Source organism: Myotis daubentonii, chromosome 8, assembly GCF_963259705.1.
Source record: "Myotis daubentonii chromosome 8, mMyoDau2.1, whole genome shotgun sequence".
Lineage (NCBI taxonomy): Eukaryota > Metazoa > Chordata > Mammalia > Chiroptera > Vespertilionidae > Myotis > Myotis daubentonii.
In genome coordinates, this window is record NC_081847.1 from 69,800,207 (window position 1) to 69,818,063 (window position 17,857).

A 17,857-nucleotide genomic window follows, 5' to 3' on the forward strand; every position below is an offset into this window, starting at 1 on the left:
GGGAAGAGCGGGCTGTGATAGCTACAGTGGACTGAGGAGTGAGCAGCGAAGGTAAAATCTGACGGGCCTCCAGGGCAGGCTGAGGAGCTCAGACTCTGTCCCTGGGCTGGCTGTACCCTTCTTGTGGCCACAGCTGTCCTGCCTTTGAACTCCTCCAACGCCCTTCCACCCAGGCTGTTGGCACAGTCTTTCAACCTCCCCCTCAGCCTCTGGCTGGGCCCCAGACCTTGGGGCAGGTGGGAGGGCATTATCACCATTTGCCAGAAAACTGAGGCCCAGAAATAGGAGGAGGCTTCCCTGGGCTCTCACAGTGAGTTAAGAGCCAGGAGTAGGAGCCGACTCCTTGCCTCCCAGATCAGTGCTCCCGCCCACCTGCTCCCCTCCTCTCCAATATCGCTCTCTGTACCCCTTTCAGTCATCTCCCTCCTCCCGCCCCTCCCTTCCCGCCTGCTTTTATCAGCACTGAAAGGGCCAACTTTGAAACCTTCTTTCATCTCTCCTTCTGGCCCCTTCCCTGGGGCTCCTCAGATGTGGAGGCGGTGAGAACCTTGAGACAGGTCCAATTTAACACCACAAACATTTACCCAACTCCTCCTCCGTGCCAGGCCCTGAGCCAGGCCTGGGGACACCACCGAGATGACTCAGCCAAGGGCAAAGCTGGAGAAGGGTGCCCAGTCTATAGAGACAACAGAAAAGGAAGCCAGTGAGAGGCTGGGGAGACAGAGACAGGTCCTCAGAGGCCACATGTGCTACCGAGGGCCTGGCTTATATCCCAGCTCCCTAGTTCCTAGGGTCATGGGTTCAGCCAACACCTATGAATTGAGTCGTGTCCAGCATTATTCCAGGAAATGCAGAAATGGTGATGACCCTATCCCTGACCACATGGGCTTTGCCTTCTCCTGGGGGAGACAGTCAACAAGTGATACATGGGATCATCTACATATATAAAAGCCTAACCGACTGTTACAACCGGTCGGTCAGTAGCTATGATGATGCACTGACCACCAGGGGACAGACAGTCAACACAGGAGCTGCCCCCTGATGGTCAGTGAGCTCCCACAGCCAACCTCCCGCACTCCCCCCCTCCCCCCTCCCCCCTCGGCAGGCCCCAATAGGCCCCAATCGCTGGCCAGGCCGAGGGACCTCACCCGTGCACGAATTCATGCACTGGGCCTCTAGTTGCTTATAAGAGCTATGAAGGAAATAGACAGAGTCGTAGGATAGGGGGTTTGCAGGCCACAGGGAGCTATTTGGATTGAGCTGTCAAGGAGTTGATAAATGAGCTGAGATCGGATGGTAAAGAGAGCCAACCATGCAAAGATGTGGGGGAGTGCAGGTGCAAAGGTCCTGAGGCAGGAACAAGCATTGTGTGTTCCTGGAAATGAAGGCATGAAGTGGTATCCTGGGAGGTTTGGCCTTGTACAGTAGGCGCCTGGGAAATACAGAACTGCATGTACAGGATGGTTTCTCTGAGTCCCGGAGCAGGGGAGAGTGGAAGATGCCACATAGGGTTGCATCTGTGCTTCAGAGTCTATTTTACTCGTTTTACAGATGAAGAAACTGAAGGTCAGAGAGAGAAGTGACTCATCCAGTGTCACTCATCCTGAAAGGGAAAGGAATGCGTTAACCCATGATTGTCCCTTCTTGAGTCCATCCTCCTGCCGTTTCGCCCCTGCTGTTACTCTCTCTGTGGTTAACGCAGTGACCAAACTTGTGCCGTGCTTCCCCAGTGCATGAGGCACAGAGATGAGCCAGACATGGGTCAACGGGAAGACTAGGCTGCCACGTGTATGAATCTGGTGACAGATCTAAGTCTGAGTGGGTTTGGGCTGAGACAGGGGCGTGAGGACTTAAGAGCTCCAGGAAGGGGCGTGTTCTCTCTCATCAAGGAGAGACGTGAACACAGGCTTCCCCCAGGTGGCCCCACAGGGCCAAAAAGGATGAAGTGGAATAGGAAGGGGGCACCCCGGGGTGGAGTGATGGTGAGGGCCAGGGGGTAGGAGCAGAATCATGGAGCCAGGAGGTTGCGTTCAGGAGCAGGAAGATCAGCTAGATGAGCTCACGTGAGGGGTTGGGGGATGAGGACAGGGACAGGCTGTGAAGGACCTTGATGTCAGGTGAGGGAGTGGGGCTTTATCCCTCGGCAGTGGGCAGCCTTGGATAAAGCTCTCGAGGGAGGAAGGAAAGTGTTCCGATGGGCCCAACTCTGGAAGAGGCAGCCGTGTGAGTCTCCTTTGAACACCAGAAACAGGAAAGCCCACCCCGGACCCGAGGGAGAGAACCCCAATGCGCTCCCAGCACTCCACAGTGGGTGCGGCAGAACGGGCGTGGGCTTTGGGATCACGAAGATCTGGTCTGAATCCCAGTTCAGTTGTAGAATCGTGGGGCAATCCCTGCCCCGCTCCCAGCCTGTTTTCCCATCTCTAAGACGGGCATCGTGATCATACCTGCCTCATTCATTTACTCAAAGAATGGGCACGTAGTGTCTACTAGGCTCCAGATTCTGTGCTTGGTGCTCCCAGGGCCGGAGGGAGGATTACATGTTTGGATATTACCATTTTCCTTGGTGGTCTGGACACTGTTTCTCCCCTTCGTTCTGCAACCAGTACTAACCACATACAAATGTCTAGGCATCTTGTATAGGCTTTGAAGTGTGCCTTAAGGGTGATGGGGGAAGAGGGAAAGAGTCACAGGCAGGAGGGAGTGAGCAGAGAGAAATCCCTCGATTTGGGGAGGCAGCCCTTTCATAGCTAAAGGGTGCCTCCCGCTTGTAGCTCAGGTAGGGTCTGCATTCTTCAGCCTGCTGCATGTGTGTGTACATGAGCCAGCACACAGGAGCACCAGGAAGGCTGTACACAGCAGAACCTGCAGACTTTCATGTTTATTATGCCTCTGTGCACTATCTATCTATGCACATGTGTATGTGGTGTCCATGCCCGCGCGCACCCAAGACAGGGAGCAGTACCCACCCCACTCTACCCTGGGCAACCTGTTTGTGGCATGTGGGCGCTGGCAGGTGTACCTGGGTGGCCCTAAGGAGGGTCTCCTAGACCTGCGGCTCTGGACAGACGTGGCCTAGGAACTCGACTCTGCCACTAACCAGCCCTTTTGCCCCAGGACTAGAAACCTGGCTTCTTTGAGCCTCAGTTTCCTCATCTGTAGAATGGGGTGAGACAGTGCCTGGGAGGATTTGAGGAGCTTAAGGCATAAAGCCTTTACACAGGCCTGGCACAAAGTCTTGCTTGGCAAATAAAAAGAAGAGCCAGTTGGTACATGACATGGCAGGCGCCCACTGCTGTTATGTGTTTTATTGGTAGTCACTTGTCTACTCTCACAACCAGCCTGTGAAGTGGGTACCATCATCATTATCACCATCTCCATTTTTAAGAGGAGCAAACTGAAGAAGAGAGAGATTAAATGACTTGCCCAAGGTCACACAGCTGTTTCAAACCCAGGCAGGTGGGCACCAGATCTGCACTCCTGCCCACACCTCACCCCCCAGGCCTCCCTTGCACACGTGCGGGCACGCGCTCACTAGCTGACATGCCACATTCTCTCACTGCACTCTCCCACACCCACCTGCTCTGGTCCCCTTCCTGCTTTCCAGGTCCTGGCTGACCGACGAGAAGCAGGATAGTGAGATTTGAACAGAATCTTCTAGACCAGTGGTCGGCAAACTGCGGCCCCTTGAGTGTGGCTCTTCCACAAAATACCACGTGCAGGTGCACATACAGTGCGATTGAAACTTCGTGGCCACACTCAAGGGGCCAAAGAGCCGCAATGTGGCTCGCGAGCCGCAGTTTGCCGACCACTGTTCTAGACCCACGGGGGCCTCCTATCTTCTCAGGCCACTTGGCAATCCTCCAACGTCCATACATGGCACCTCCCACTCCCAAGCACGCAGACCTCACACTGGTTGGAGGGACTTCTGTGTACCCCTCGCCAGGCATTTCTGAATAAAAATTAGAATAACAATAATTCTCACTCTCGAAGTAATTTTCCTGGAACTCCAGCTCGACATTTAATCCTCCCAACTGGCCAGGTAGGATTATCATCTCTATTTTGCTGAAAATTAGGCTCAAAGAAGGAAGTGACTTACCTGGGTCAACCTGGGCCTGGATCCAGGCTCAGGGCTGAGCAGCTGCCTCTTAAACCTTTGCTCTTCCGACTCTAACGCAGTATCTCACACACAGACACGCACACCACTCACCTAGTCAAGTCACACACACTTTCCACCCACCACGCAGGCCAGACACACAACTCATGCCCCTGCATGTGTGGCACACAAGCCTCTGCCCACCCCACGCTGCCCCCCACGCTTGTCAGGCCACACTCCTTGCCACATGCTGTGCCCATCCCCCTACCCTCCCACTCACTGGCTGGCTCCCTGAGCTGGAACAAAACCACCTGGGCTCAGCCAACCACAGTGACCTGCAGCCCCAAGTCTTTAGCTGGTTAATAGCGGCCCCTCCCCCTTGGCCTTGGGAACAGCTGCCTCCACTTAGATTCCAGGCCCCCCTTCCTCTCTGGGAAGGAACAAAAGAGAAAAGCTGGGGGGAGGAAGATCGGAGGAGGGAAAAGAGAGGAGCAAGTGAGCAGAAAGGAGAGGCGAGGAGAAGCAAGGAGAAGGCAGTGGGCATCCTCCCACAAGCCCTGCCTCATGCCCAACCCTGACCCCCTCATCAGGAGCCCCAGGTTGTGTCATTCCCCTGGACTCCATTCTCCTGCCTGAAAATTCAGGAGGAGGTCTCCATAGTCCCTTCCAGCTGAGCTGACACTCAGAGGCTGCTTCTACCTTCTTTGGATGCAAACATCTGACAGGGCCGGGCTGGGGGCAAAGGGGACCTGAGGCTCCACGGCTGCCGCTGTGGATGGGTCAGCAGCTAGAAAGAACTCTGGTCTAGAGTCCCAAATGCGGGCACGAATCCCAATTCTGTGACAGTCCCTGTGCAACCTTGGACAGGGTCATCACTGGCCCATATGGCACTCTTGAGAAGATGCTCCCTGGGCGAGGACACACGACTTGGCAAGCAGCACACTGGCTGGACCGTACCCCCTCTTCCCTCTTCAGCCTGGCACCTTTGTCAGGACACAACCTTCATAACCATACTGGCGGTCTTACGCTTGGCAGGTGTCCTCTCTGAGCCTCAGTGTCTTCATCTGCAAAACAGGGAGATCCTATCAGCCCTACGGGATGCCAGGCACAACCTCATTTGTCTCATTTGCCCCTTTATCCCCAGGGCCTAGCACAGAGCAGCACAGAGAAGGCACTCCGTTAATGGCTGGGCATAAAGGAATGAATGGAGGGATGGCTAGAGGAAAAGCAAGCTGCAAACTATTTGAACCTTCCCACACACAATCACCCACGAGGACCGAGGCTGGTCAGGGGCAAGGCCGGTGTTGACTTAGCAGTTTAGGGTTAGGGAAAGGCACTAAATGGGACTCAGGAGACTGGCTGCACTGCCTACTATGGCCGTGTGCTCAGCCCTTCGCCGTTTCCCACAGCCTTCAGCTCCACGACCACAGTAACTATGAAAAGAATAGCGCTGGCCAGTGTGGCTCCGTTGGTTGGAGCATCGTCACATATACGTGATGAAAGGTTGCTGGTTCGCCGAAACCGGTTTGGCTCAGTGGATAGAGCATCAGCCTGCGGACTGAAAGGTCCCGGGTTCGATTCCGGTCAAGGGCATGTACCTGGGTTGCGGGCACATCCCCAGTAGGGAGTGTGCAGGAGGCAGCTGATCGATGTTTCTCTCTCATCGATGTTTCTAACTCTCTATCTCTCTCCCTTCCTCTCTGTAAAAAATCAATAAAATATATTTAAAAAAAAAAAAAAAAAAAATAGAAAGGTTGCTGGTTCAACTCCCAGTCAGGACATGTACCTAGTTTGCAGGTTCGCCCCCTGGTTGGGGCACAGTACGGAAGGCAACTAATCTATGTGTCTCCTCTCTCTCTCTCTCCCCCCTCCCTCCCTACCCCTCTCTCTAAAATTAAGCATATCCTCAGGTGAGGATTAACTAATTTTTTTAATAAGAAGGGCTGCCACCTATGCTCAAATCTGTGAATCCCCTCCTCCAGTCCACACCAGTGGCAGGCATTAGTCACACCCTTTCCCAGGTAAGCACACAGAGGCCACGGAGGCCCAGCGACCTGTCCAGGGTCACACAGACAGAATCAGTAGCAGTGGACTCCTCTCAGACCTGTGCAGTCCCACTGGGTGTCATCATCCCCATTCAGCAGATGAGGAAACTGAGGCCCATAGAAGTTTGGTAATGCAGCCAAGGCCCCATTGAAGGGTCATGTCAGGGCTTTGGTGGCCTCGCCTCCCTGGGCCTTGGTTTCCCCTCTGGGAGGTGGGGAAAGGGCCCCTCTTCTCCTGCGGGGGGGGGGGGGGGCGGGGGGGTTGGGGGCAGAGCCTCAGGCTGAACCCTGCCCACCAGGCGGCTTTGTCCTGCCGCACAAAGAGCCCTTGCTTGGCATTCGAGGCCTTTGTGGGCTACGCAGCCTGGCGGCACCCGCCTGCGTTATCAGCTCAGGAAGCGTCAGCCAGGGCTGGCAGGGCCTCTCTGGGCTGCCGCCCGAGACATGTGCTGGACACGGGCCTTTCAGGCCTGGAGCCGCCACACAAAGGCCCGGGAAGACGGCAGAACAAAGGGCTTTTTCACTGGGCAGCTGAAAGCCGCAGATTAGTTCCTGCATGCTGTGCAGGCAGGGCGGGAGCGGGCAACCAGCGGCTCCTCCCCCAGACCCACTAGATGCAGCATCACTCGCCCAAGTCCCTGATCTGGGGGCTTCCACGCCCAGGCAGCCAGAGAGCCTCATGACCCAGAGCCCACCCCTTTTCCCTGCTCAGAATTCCTCCTGCCCTCCCCCCCCCCACCACCACCGCCCCCGGTCCCTGTCCAACCTCTGAATCCTGTGCCCTGCGTGTCCTGGTGCCTAACTCTCCCCTTCCCAGTTCTAACCATTTTGCATCATTTTCCCTTTTCTGAATAATTCTCACCACCTACCTTTGCACCCTCTGTTCCCCCTGCCCCATAAACAGCTTCCCCCTTCTCAGGCCCAATTCCAGGGTCACTGCTTACAGAAACATAAGAATCGTATATCCAGCGAGTGTTAGCTCCCTTCAGTGACTCTGCCTACTTCCAGCCTCGCAACAACCGTTACCCAGTTACCCAGTGAAGAGGCTGAGGCTCAGAAACGCTGAGGCTGCCAGTGGGCACCCAGCAGGCACCCAGTGCAGCTGAGATGCAAACCCAGAACCTTTCCACCCTCCTCTGGTGGAAAGGCTTGCTCTGCTCCTTGTGCCTCCCAAGCAGGTGTCCTTCTTGGCGATAGGGCAGGGTGGGGCGAGGGGCATGGTGTGGGTTCCACCTGGTGCCAGGGCACCTCAGTCAGCCCCGCCCTGCCTCCATCAGGTATGCCATTGACCGAGAATCGGATTTGGACCAGATCTTCGACATCGATGCGGACACAGGTGCCATCGTGACGGGCAAGGGACTGGACCGTGAGACCGCCGGCTGGCACAACATCACGGTGCTGGCCATGGAGGCAGGTAAGCTAGGGCAAGGGGGCAGGATGGAGAGAAGGGTGAAGGCTGGGGGGCAGGGTGAGGCGGGGCAAAGAGGAAGAACCCTGCAAAGATGGCAGGGTGGGAGGAAAGCAAAAGTCAATGGGCAGGCCCAGCCGCTGTGGCTCAGTTGTTGAGTGTTGACGTATGAACCAGGAGGTCATGGTTTGATTCCCAGTCAGGTCACATGCTCCAGTTGCAGGCTCAATCCCCAGTAGGGGGCGTGCAGGAGGTAACAATGAATGACTCTCATCATTGATGTTTCTCTCTCTCTCTCCCTTTCCCTTCCTCTCTGAAATCAATAAAAATATATATTTTTAAAAGTCAACGGGCAGGAACAGAGAAATGTGGGAAGGATCCAGGCCAAAATAGCAGGGCCAGTCTTGAGGCTGGTTTCTTCCCTCAGCATTTATTGAGCACCCACTGCATACCAAGCCCTGTGTTAGAGGCTGAGGATACAGCCCTGAACAAGACAGACAGGCTTCTGTCTTCCTGGGGGAAGCGAGCCTGTGAACAAATGGAGAGAAAAGGTGGACATCGAGTCAAGGGAGAGAAGAGAGCAGGGGAAGGCGGGGGCTGGGGGAGTTGTTTCTCTTAAGAGAAGGCCTCTCTGGGAAAGAGGCATTTCAACAGAGACCTCAGTAAACTGAGGAGTCATGCTGCTATCTAAGGGAAGAGTGTTCCGGCAGGAGGAACAGCCAGTGCAAACGCTCTGAGGTGGCAGTTTGCTTGGCCTGTTGGAGGGTCAGCAAGGAGGCCAGTGTGTAGTGAGGGCAGAGTGGTCAGTCATTGTAGGGTCTTCGGCCTTTATTCCAAGTGAGGTGGGAGTCGGTGGGGAGAGCAGAGAAGGGACAAAGTCTGACAGGGTGCCTCTGGCTGCTGCATTGAGAATGGAAAGCAGGGATCCGCTAGTCAAATGCCAGGGTGCAAGGAGGACACGCCAATGGCCTGGCCCAGGGCAGGAGCTATGGAGGAGGGAAGAAGTGGTCAGCTTTCAGAGACAGGATGAAGGGAGAGCCCCAGGACCTGCCGCAGGATGGTGTGGAACTAAGAGATGGAGAGAAGTCAAGGAGGGCTCCCAGGTGCTTGGCCTGAGTTTCCAGAAGAGGAAAGAGTGTGTGTGTGTGTGTGTGTGTGTGTGTGTGTGTGTGTGTGTCACAGGCACACTTTGCTGCCGCTGGGAAGGAGTGTGAACTGGGAAAGAAAGGCGGGGGAGTCCTGAGACATGGGGTCCAGATAAGTAAGGCCATTGAGGTGAGGAGCTAAGAGCAGAGGGATTCACGGAGCCGCAGGAGAGGGGAGAGGGCAGCTGCAGGCCTCCACCATAGCCACACGAGGCTGCCCCGACCTGCTCTCCAAGCTCCCACACCCTGGCAGCTGTCAAGGTCTCAGAAGCCAGCAGAGCCGCCAGTCAGCAATCATGACAACAGGAGTCCTCTGTCTCTGAGCCTCAGGCGGCCGATTTTCAAACTCCCCTCCTCACCTCCTAGGCCCCAAGCCCCTCCTGGCCCTTTGAGCCTCCTGCCTTCTCCTCCTTCCGCAGCTGCCCTCCCACTTTGCAGGCCCCACCAGCCGTCCCAGGGCTGGGGCCGAGGAAGTCCCTAGGCTGAAGTTCCCTTCGTCTCTTTCAACTTCAGTTTAAAAGAAAATACAAAGCTGGCTCAAACCTCAGTGCCTGCTGCTCCCAAGCCTTTGAATCCACTCTGCCACCACATGAAAGGCCGATAACAAAGGTGGCTGGAGAGGAAGTGGCGGCTGGGCTGGGGGGGAAGACAGCTCCCCCCTTTGCCTCCCTGAACCTGCTCCCTGGGCAGCCAGGGGGACTGGCCAGGCTGCTGGACAGAGATGCCTCCTCTCCCTCCCACAAACATCTCCTCCAGCAGCCGTCACACCACCTGATGGCCCACCACAGCACAGCCGCTCCTGCGGGAAGTGGGTCCCTGTCAGAGAGCAGCTAGAGTAGCATAGAAAGGCCGCATCACATCGCTGCCGTGCCACCGGAGGAAGAGTGTGAGGGACTCTCCCCCATAAACATTGTACAGTGTTTACCTAATACACGTTCAGGACTGGTCGCTTTCTAGCCATTACTTTTCTCGAATCATAATCAGTAACAGAGCAGCACCCATTTTACTTTGGGAAAATTGAGGCTCCGAAAGTTAGGAGACGTGCCCACGGATGTGCAGTGACAGAGCTGGGATTTGGACCAAGTCTACCCGGCTCCCAACATAGTATTGCTGTGTGGGCCCCCTTCCCCTGGTACTCGCTGCTCTCTGCGCCCACCCCTGTCCCACCCACCAGTCCCCAACTACTGACCATGGGGAAGGGGAAGACTGGTCACTGGGCTAGAGACACCCCCACCTCTGAGCTGCATTCCGTAACCCCTGCCCAGCCCTCACCAGGATACTCATCAGTGGGGAAAGGAGTGGCTCCCACTGCACAGTGCTGGTGGAGGATTAAGTAGGAAAATGCAAGGAGAGAACTTAGCCCAGTGCTTACTAAGTGCTCAGTTAGTGGGACCTATCGATCTTGACTATGCACGTCCCTTACGCACCAACTCTGTGCCAGGCACTGTACAGTGACGTGCTCACTGAATCTTCCCCCTAAGAGGTGTCGCGTCTGCTGTATCCCCAGTATGTGGACGGGGACACTGAGGCTCAGAGAGGTGAAGCCATTGGTCCAAATCTCCAGCCCCAGCCTGTCTGACTCCAGAGCCCAGCTCTCATCCATTGCCCCTCAAGTCAATTCCTTAGTGCCCGGCAGAGGTTCCGGGGGGAACAGCGATGGCCCCAAGGTCACAGAGCAAGTCCCTGTGCGGCCAGGGCTCCCCCCCACGCCTGTGCTGGCAGCCTGCGGGAGCCCCCGTGCAGTGCCGAGGGTCCTGCCCTCCTGCTCCTCGGGCTGAAGCATCCATTTGACTTCCACGGAAGCAGGGGATGCTCAGGGGTCCCCATGCCCGCCTGCTCTGGGTGCAACAAACCTAAGGTGACAAGCATCAGAGGGGAAATATTTATACACAGCGGCCGAGCTGCGCAAGCCCCTCAGAGAGCAGCGTGGGAGGTGGGAGCGCCGCCTGTCACACTGGATTACCTCCAGACTCCCAGGCCACTTAGTATGCTGTCTCCCCTCTCCATTCCGCCCATGCCGACGCTCCTTCCCTGACATTATCTTTAACGTTTTGTAATCATGAAATATTAATGACCGATATTGAATTTAAAGTACAATTTGTGTCTGAATCCTTCGGTGGAAAGGGCAGTTGTAAAGGGACAGCCTTCAAAGAGAGGGGGGGTGGGGTGCCGGGGACTGCATCCGGCTCCCTCCTCCAGGGTCGGCAGGCCCTAGGCTGGTCTGGAGGGCAGGCATCCGTGCCCAGGAGAGCCAAGCCTTCATCATTAGCCAGACGCTTCCCCATCCCAGTCACCCCAAGCCAAGTCGCCTCTTACGGCACCCCATTTTCCCTTTACCCCAGAGCCTGTGTTGTGATTTCTAATGTGCTCTCGGGAGTATCCAGTCAGTCTCTCTTCCCCAGGAAACAATGCCTTCTCCAGGGCAGGGTCTCGTCTGTGTCTGCAGCAGTCACACCGGGCCAGGCAGGTAGTAGGCGAGTGTAAATGTTTAATGAATGAATGGCTAAATGGGCGCGCCCACCAGTTAGGACATGATGGAGAGGAACGGGCTCCGCTGCTTGCTTCCAGCTGTGTGAGTTTGAGCAGGTCACACCCCTCTCGTTGCCTTCGTTTTCTCATCTATAAAATGGTACCGCATTGGATAACTATTAGCGACAGCCGTTTCTATTTATTTGAGGCTTACGATATGCCAGACGGCATGCCGTAAGCTTTATCATGCCGAGTGCTTTATATAAAACATCTCGTGTTGTGTGCATTAGAATTCACGCACGGAAGGCGCCTAGCACAGTTCCTGACACACAGCAGGTGCTTTCACGGCCAGAGAACGAGTCTGAGGGGAGAGGGATGTCGGAGATGATGGTTTCCAGCCTCCTCACCCCCAGCCCATTTCATCGCTGGGGAGACTGAGCCCAGGGAAGGGAAGCAACTTGCCCAAATCCACCGATGAGGTGGCTTTCTGACCCCCAGGCCTGTGCTCCTTAGGAGGACAAGATGGGGGTGCCTGCGGGGCTGGAGGAAGGACCAGGGGTGGGGTGAGGGGTTGCAGTGGTTTGAGGGGCAGAGAGCACTTTTCCTCCCGGGAGAACCCTCGCACACCATGTCTCCCTCAACCAGCATTCTCTCGGGGCCCCTCACCCACCTGCCCAGGGCTGGGCACTGAGACCTGGGGGTACACAGGGCCACTGACCTTGGGAGCTCACAGTGGGCAGGGGAGAGACATGTCAACAGTGAGTGGAATCAGGGGGCAGTGGGCACTCGGGAGGAGCGGGGAGGGTGCCCAGCCAGAGGGAAAGAGGCAGGAAGCTTTCGCAGAGGAGCGGACGTCTGAGCTGGGTCTCCAAAGCCAAAGAAGCCTTTCTGAGCAGAAAGGAGGGCCGGGTGCTCCCAACACAGAGGCCCCTGTGTGCACAGGCCTGGAGGCCTGCTGAGAAGGAGCACACGGGGCGTCCGAGGCTGGGCTGGCGCAGGCGGGGCGAGGGAGCACGCAGAAGTCACCGATGTCCTGTGAGCTGGGCGGCTCCTGGAGACGGCAGGAATCGGTGAGCAGAAGCTGACCTAGTCAGATGTGCGGTCCCCAACATTCGCTCGGGTTCAGAGGGGAGGGCAGACAGGAGAGGGGAGGGCAGACAGGAGAGGGGAGGGCAGACAGGAGGGGACCCGCCTGGAGCAGGAGAAAGATGGGGCTGCGAGGAAGACCCGGCTTAGATGCCTGTGGGCGCGCCGGCCGGCTGGGCAGGCAGGGCCAGGACGGGTGGAAGAAGTGCCAGGGAGGCCGAGAGTGGAGAAGAGGTTTGGCTCAGCCCTGCATGGAGGGGCCACTTTGGGAGGCAGTGACCTCCCCATCACCAGGGGGGTATAAATCGGGCCTGGGCTCCTCTTGAACTAGGCAACCCCTGGGATCCTCTGCCACCTCAGCTGCCTGACATGCCGGGAACAAGGGTTTCGTGATGTCCATCCATAGAGTCTCCACAGGACTGCCCGGAACGTCAGGACCACTCAGCCCTAGGGAGGAAAACCTCCCCACAGCCCCAATTCTAGGGCCCCCACTGCACCCAGACGTCCTCTCCTACCCTCGGGAGGACTGAACCGCCCCCCAACAAGATCAAAGCCTCCAGGCTCCTTGGGGAAGCCAAACAGATCATCAAAGTCCCCGAGAGACAGAGAAGGGCACCTGACCTCCCACTTCCACTGGAGATGAGTGGGGACAGGGCAGGGCGTGCGCAGAGTCCCCCCGTGACAGCCCTGAAGCCCCTCCCCTGAGCACCCCCACCTGCTCACCCAGCCCCCCTCACCGTCCCGCCTGCTTGTCTTGGCCGGCTGGTAATTGGGATGATAAATCTTCCTGCCCAGCTGGCCAGCTCTAATCAGAGCCCGGTGTTTTTCGATGCAATTTAATTCCTTTGGGAGGAGGAGGGGCTGATAGATGGTGCAGAAGAGGGTCCAGCTCTGCTCCTGCCCCCACCACAGCCAGTGAGCGGGAAGGAGGTACCTCGGAGCTGCCCCTCCCGCCCTCTCCCCACTCTCATCTCCTCTCTCCCACTCTTGCAGCCTCGATCTCTTTCTCTCTGGGCTTCTGTTTCTCTCACAGCCACGGAGAACTTCCACGTCCAACTCCATTTGTTTTACTGATGAGAAAACCTTGGTCCAGCGATAGAGAAAGGAACAGGGCCACGCAGCAATGGGTGCTGGGGTTACAGCAGTAAACACAACAGACAAAAATTCTGCCGACTTCCTAGCGGGAGAGGTGGGCAATGGGCAAGGTAGGCAGGTAGAAACATGGGGGTGTTGATGTGTGCTGTGGGGAGAAATATAGCCGGGGAGGGGTGTCAGGTGGGAGAGTAAGAGGCAAGTTTAAATAAGGTCATCAGGACTTCACCTGATTGGTTTAACAATGGGTTTCACATTACTTCCTAGTTAGATCTCAACCTAAAGGTCACTTACTCCAGAGAACACATCCCTGTACACCGCCCCCAAGGGCGGGACCCCCTGCTCCATGCTCTCACAGCTCCTGAACTTTATCCCTCAACTCTTTTCAGGGTCTGGAGTAATGTCTGTCCCTGCCACTAGACTGAGAGACCATGTTGGTCTTGCTCACTGTTGTGTCCTTGGTACACAGAAGGTGCTCAATCCGTAATTGTCAGCAAAAACCAGAGGTCTCAGCTCCAAATTGCTCAGTCCATTCCTCCATCTGTTATGCATAAGGGACCCGGGGCGCAAAGTGTAAGAGGCCCACCCACACTGCACAGCCATTCTCTGCCCCAAGTCTGGTCTCTTCCTGAAGCACCCACTGAACTGCTGGGCCCCTCGGCCCCCAGGGCGTCACCTGCCACCTCCCAGATTAATGGGGAGCCAGCACAGGGAAGAACCACCAGGCCGAAGCACGTTTAATTTTAATTTAGGAATCGCTAAGGCTGCAGGCCTGCTCAGCTCTGGGCTGTCAATCAGCCTTCCTCAAGGCTGCATCAATTAGTTTAAAAATATTGAATGTAATTTTGCCTGACACAACATATTGCAGCTACTGCAAAATATAATTTATTTTAGAAGAAGAAATAATTAAACTAATTTGCATGTCAGTCAGCTGAACTGAGATGCCAAAGGCAGGGGGGAGACCCAGGGGGGATCTGGCCCCTGGAGAGGGCACCTGCTGCTGGGCATTGGGTGGGGTCACTGTGGGCCTGGGTCTGAGCAGTAGGTGCCTCTGGATGGACAAATATCCAGGCAGCTAGAGGGCCCACTGGCATTGTACCTAGACCAAGCACTGGACTTGGAGTCAGGAGACTTAGAACCCAACCCAGCTCTGCCGGTGACTTGCCTGGGGCTTTGGATAAAGTCCTGCCCCTCTCTGGGCCTCAGTTTTCTCATCTACAAAATGGGTTTAACAAGACCTCCTTAACAGGTTGTTTCGAGAATGAAATGAGGTCATAGATAAGAAAGTTTGTTATAAATTGGAAAGTCCTGCACAGAGGTGAAAATTAATGCATGGGTGGGTTCCTTGTTTTATACCAGAAATATTTAAGGTGGTAAACGTGTGAATTATTATTATCAACTTTTACAAATGATGTTAACCTGGGAAGAAGGCAGTCAGAGGTGAGACATCAGGCTGGACGCCCCCACCTGCCAGTCACTCCAGGGCGGTGGTTGGCAGCCCTTGCTACACACTGGGCTCCTGGAACTGTTAAAAAAAATGGCAGTGCTGCCCTGACCGGTTTGGCTCAGTGGATGGAGCGTCGGCCTGCGGACTGAAGGGTCCCAGGTTTGGTTCCGGTCAAGGGCATGTACCTTGGTTGCGGGCACATCCCCGGTGGGGGGGTGTGCAGGATGCAGCTGATCGATGTTTCTCTCTCATCGATGTTTCTAGCTCTCTATCCCTCTCCCTTCCTCTCTGTGAAGAAACAATAAAATATATATTTTTAAAAAACAACAAAAAATGGCAGTGGCCAAGCCTTGGGCATCTGTGTGTTTTAAAGGCTTCCCAGGTGACTAATTGCAGCCGGCTGGAGACTGCTGTGATGTCAGGGGCACTGGGTCTTGATTTCAGGGTGGCCCACAAGCTCTGGGGGTTCCAGGCCAGCCCCCAATTTCGGGGTCCCTGGGATAAGCTTTGCAGGTGGCGATGTTGGCAGAGTAGAGGCTCACCTCCTCCGGTTGATTCAGCTGCCCTGCCCCTTAGATCTGAGACCCTCACTCATGCCCAAGGGCTCAGGGCTTTCTCCGGAGGTGACCTGTGACATTTTAAAAGGGAAGGCGGAACAGCACCAGAATGGTAATTACGTGGGGCGGGAAGGAGGCCATGTTAACTAACCATGTCGTGTAAACATTTCACAATCTATACGTGTATCAGGTCCTCACACATTGTACACCTTCAGCTCACACCATGTCACATGACAGTGATATCGCAACAAAGCACGAACGTCTCAAAAAGAAGAGGGAGGAGATACCAGCAGGACCTAAAGAAATGGCGCCATAGGGGGCTTCTTCTGCTGTGGCCAGTCCTCCCGCAGGGTGGCTGCCCACGGACGGGGAACTTGTCCTGAGGGCTCCTTTCTGCGTGCCCGCAGGACTCTGTCTCTTCTCTGGTCCCTGTGCCACCCCCACTGCAGGGGAGGGTGCCCCCCTACCCTCCCTCTGCCTCCGCGGGTAGAGAGGTGCCTGTTCCTGGCACAGCCTCACCCTCCCCGACTCCAGAAAGCACCACCATCTGTCTGTCTAAGTTCTCCAACACCGCGCTCTTAAAAATAACGGCTCTCCCGGCATTCCCAGTCACGACTCCCATCTCTCACCCCTGGAAAAGCCCCCCTAATCGCCGAAGCAGCAGATCCGAGTGAGCTGAGAGGATAAGGTGCCCCCGGCTAAGGGGAGCTCCAGAGAGGGGTCAGGGTCTGAGTTAATTAAAGACTCAACTGCTTCCTTTGAGGTGGCTGCACCTGCCTCCCCGTCTCCCTTCCTCTCTATCAACACACAGGCAGCCGCAGCCCACATCCAGCGGCCCGGGGTTCAGAGGAAGAGGCAGCCAACCAGTTCCACTCCCCCCAAAACTCCCGGGGCTCCTGGCTGCCTGGAAGCTTCCAGGTTGCCTCCAGAATAGTTCTCTGCCAGGCAGGCCAAAGACCCAGCCCTTGAATCCCTGCTTGAACGGGGGTAGTTTCCTGTCCCAGAGGATGTCCTTGAAGGGGAATGAAGTCACGGCTAAGATAGCGGAGGACCGGGCACCAGTGAGCACACAGAGGTCTGGGTGCAGCTAGGAAGGGCCAACATTCTGGGTGTTGCTCAGAGAGGACAGGCTGGGCGAGGGGTCCCAACCTCCTAGTCACTTGATGTCACTGCTGAACAGCCCTGAGAGTGTTTGCTTATGCAGCAGGTCCTTATGCAGCACCTGCTGTGTTACATGCACAGTTTCAAGGGCTTTACAGATAGTAACTCAGTCTGTCCCCTTAGCCAGCCCATAGCTACTAACCCCCTTTTGCTGGTGAGAAAACTGAGGCACAGAGAAGACAACTCACGTCTCATGGATCACACAGTGGCTAAATGACGGTGTTGGGCCCTAGCTGGTTTGGCTCAGTGGATAGAGCATCGGCCTGCAGGCCAGAGGGTCCCAGGTTCAATTCCAGTCAAGGGCACGTACCTTGGTTGCAGGATCCTTCCTGGCCTGGGCCCTGGACCGGGCACATGCAGGAGGCAACCAATCAATGTGTTTCTCTCACATTGATGTTTCTCTCTGCCTTTCCCTCTCTCTTCTACTATCTCTAAAATCAAAGGGAAAATATCCTGGGGTGAGGATTAACAACAACAACAACAAAGTGATGGTGTTGGGATCAGAACCAGGAGGCTCCAGAGTTCTAGACCTTAATCACTATGCTCCCTTCGCTCTCTGGTGTGGAAACTCATATCGAGAGGAAAGGTCTTACCCAAGATCAAGCATGGGGTCAAGGACCGAGCCCTGCCGGGAACTCAAACCTCTTTCCATCTGAATCCTTCCGGGTTTCATTCATTTGTTCAACAAATGTATTAGGACCTACTCTGCGTCGTGTCCCACAGTGTTGAAGTCATACGACAGAAGCCTTGACCTCAAAGACATCACAGTGGGAGGAGTGGGGACTTGATGGTTTTGCTGAGGACCCAGGCCGAGACCGGAGGTGGACTTGTCACGCCCTCTCAGGGTCAGGTCTTGAAAGACAGAGATTTGGGGCTCAGTTGCCAGCTGACCACATCTTTAAACTTTTCCATGTTGGAGTTTCTCTTCGGCACCATGGGGATATAATTGTACCAAACCACAGGGTTTCTACAAGGATGCCTAAAATAATGGGCATGACTGCTCCAGGTGTGTTCTGTCCACTCCATGGTGATGGACAGAGCTGGCGACAGTGCTGGTAGTGTTGTTGGAGGCGGGAGTGGGGTGGTGGTGTGATGGTGATGATGGTGGGGGTGAGGTGGTGATAGTGATGAGGGTAGAGATAATGAAGGTGGTGGTGGTGGTGGTGATAATTCTAATGGTGACGGTAGAGCTGGTGGTGATCTAATAGTGATGGTAATAGAGCTGTGGTGATGGCATTGACGAGGGTAATAGTGATGAGGGTGGAGATGGTGGCACTGATAGTTATATTGGCAGAGGTGGCAATTGTAATACTAATGGTGGTCGTGGTAATAGTAATGGTGATATTGACAG

The 17,857-nt window shown here is 55.5% G+C and overlaps 1 protein-coding gene across 2 annotated transcripts in view; it reads left to right on the top strand.

Moving 5' to 3' along the window:
• Positions 1-17,857, top strand: part of CDH22 (cadherin 22) — a 124,112-nt gene that overhangs the window by 95,697 nt on the left and 10,558 nt on the right. For both annotated transcript variants that reach the window (XM_059706880.1, XM_059706879.1), the window contains one exon: positions 7,419-7,555. In XM_059706880.1, coding sequence (XP_059562863.1) covers positions 7,419-7,555 — 137 coding nt within the window. The remainder of the gene's footprint in view (positions 1-7,418; positions 7,556-17,857) is intronic.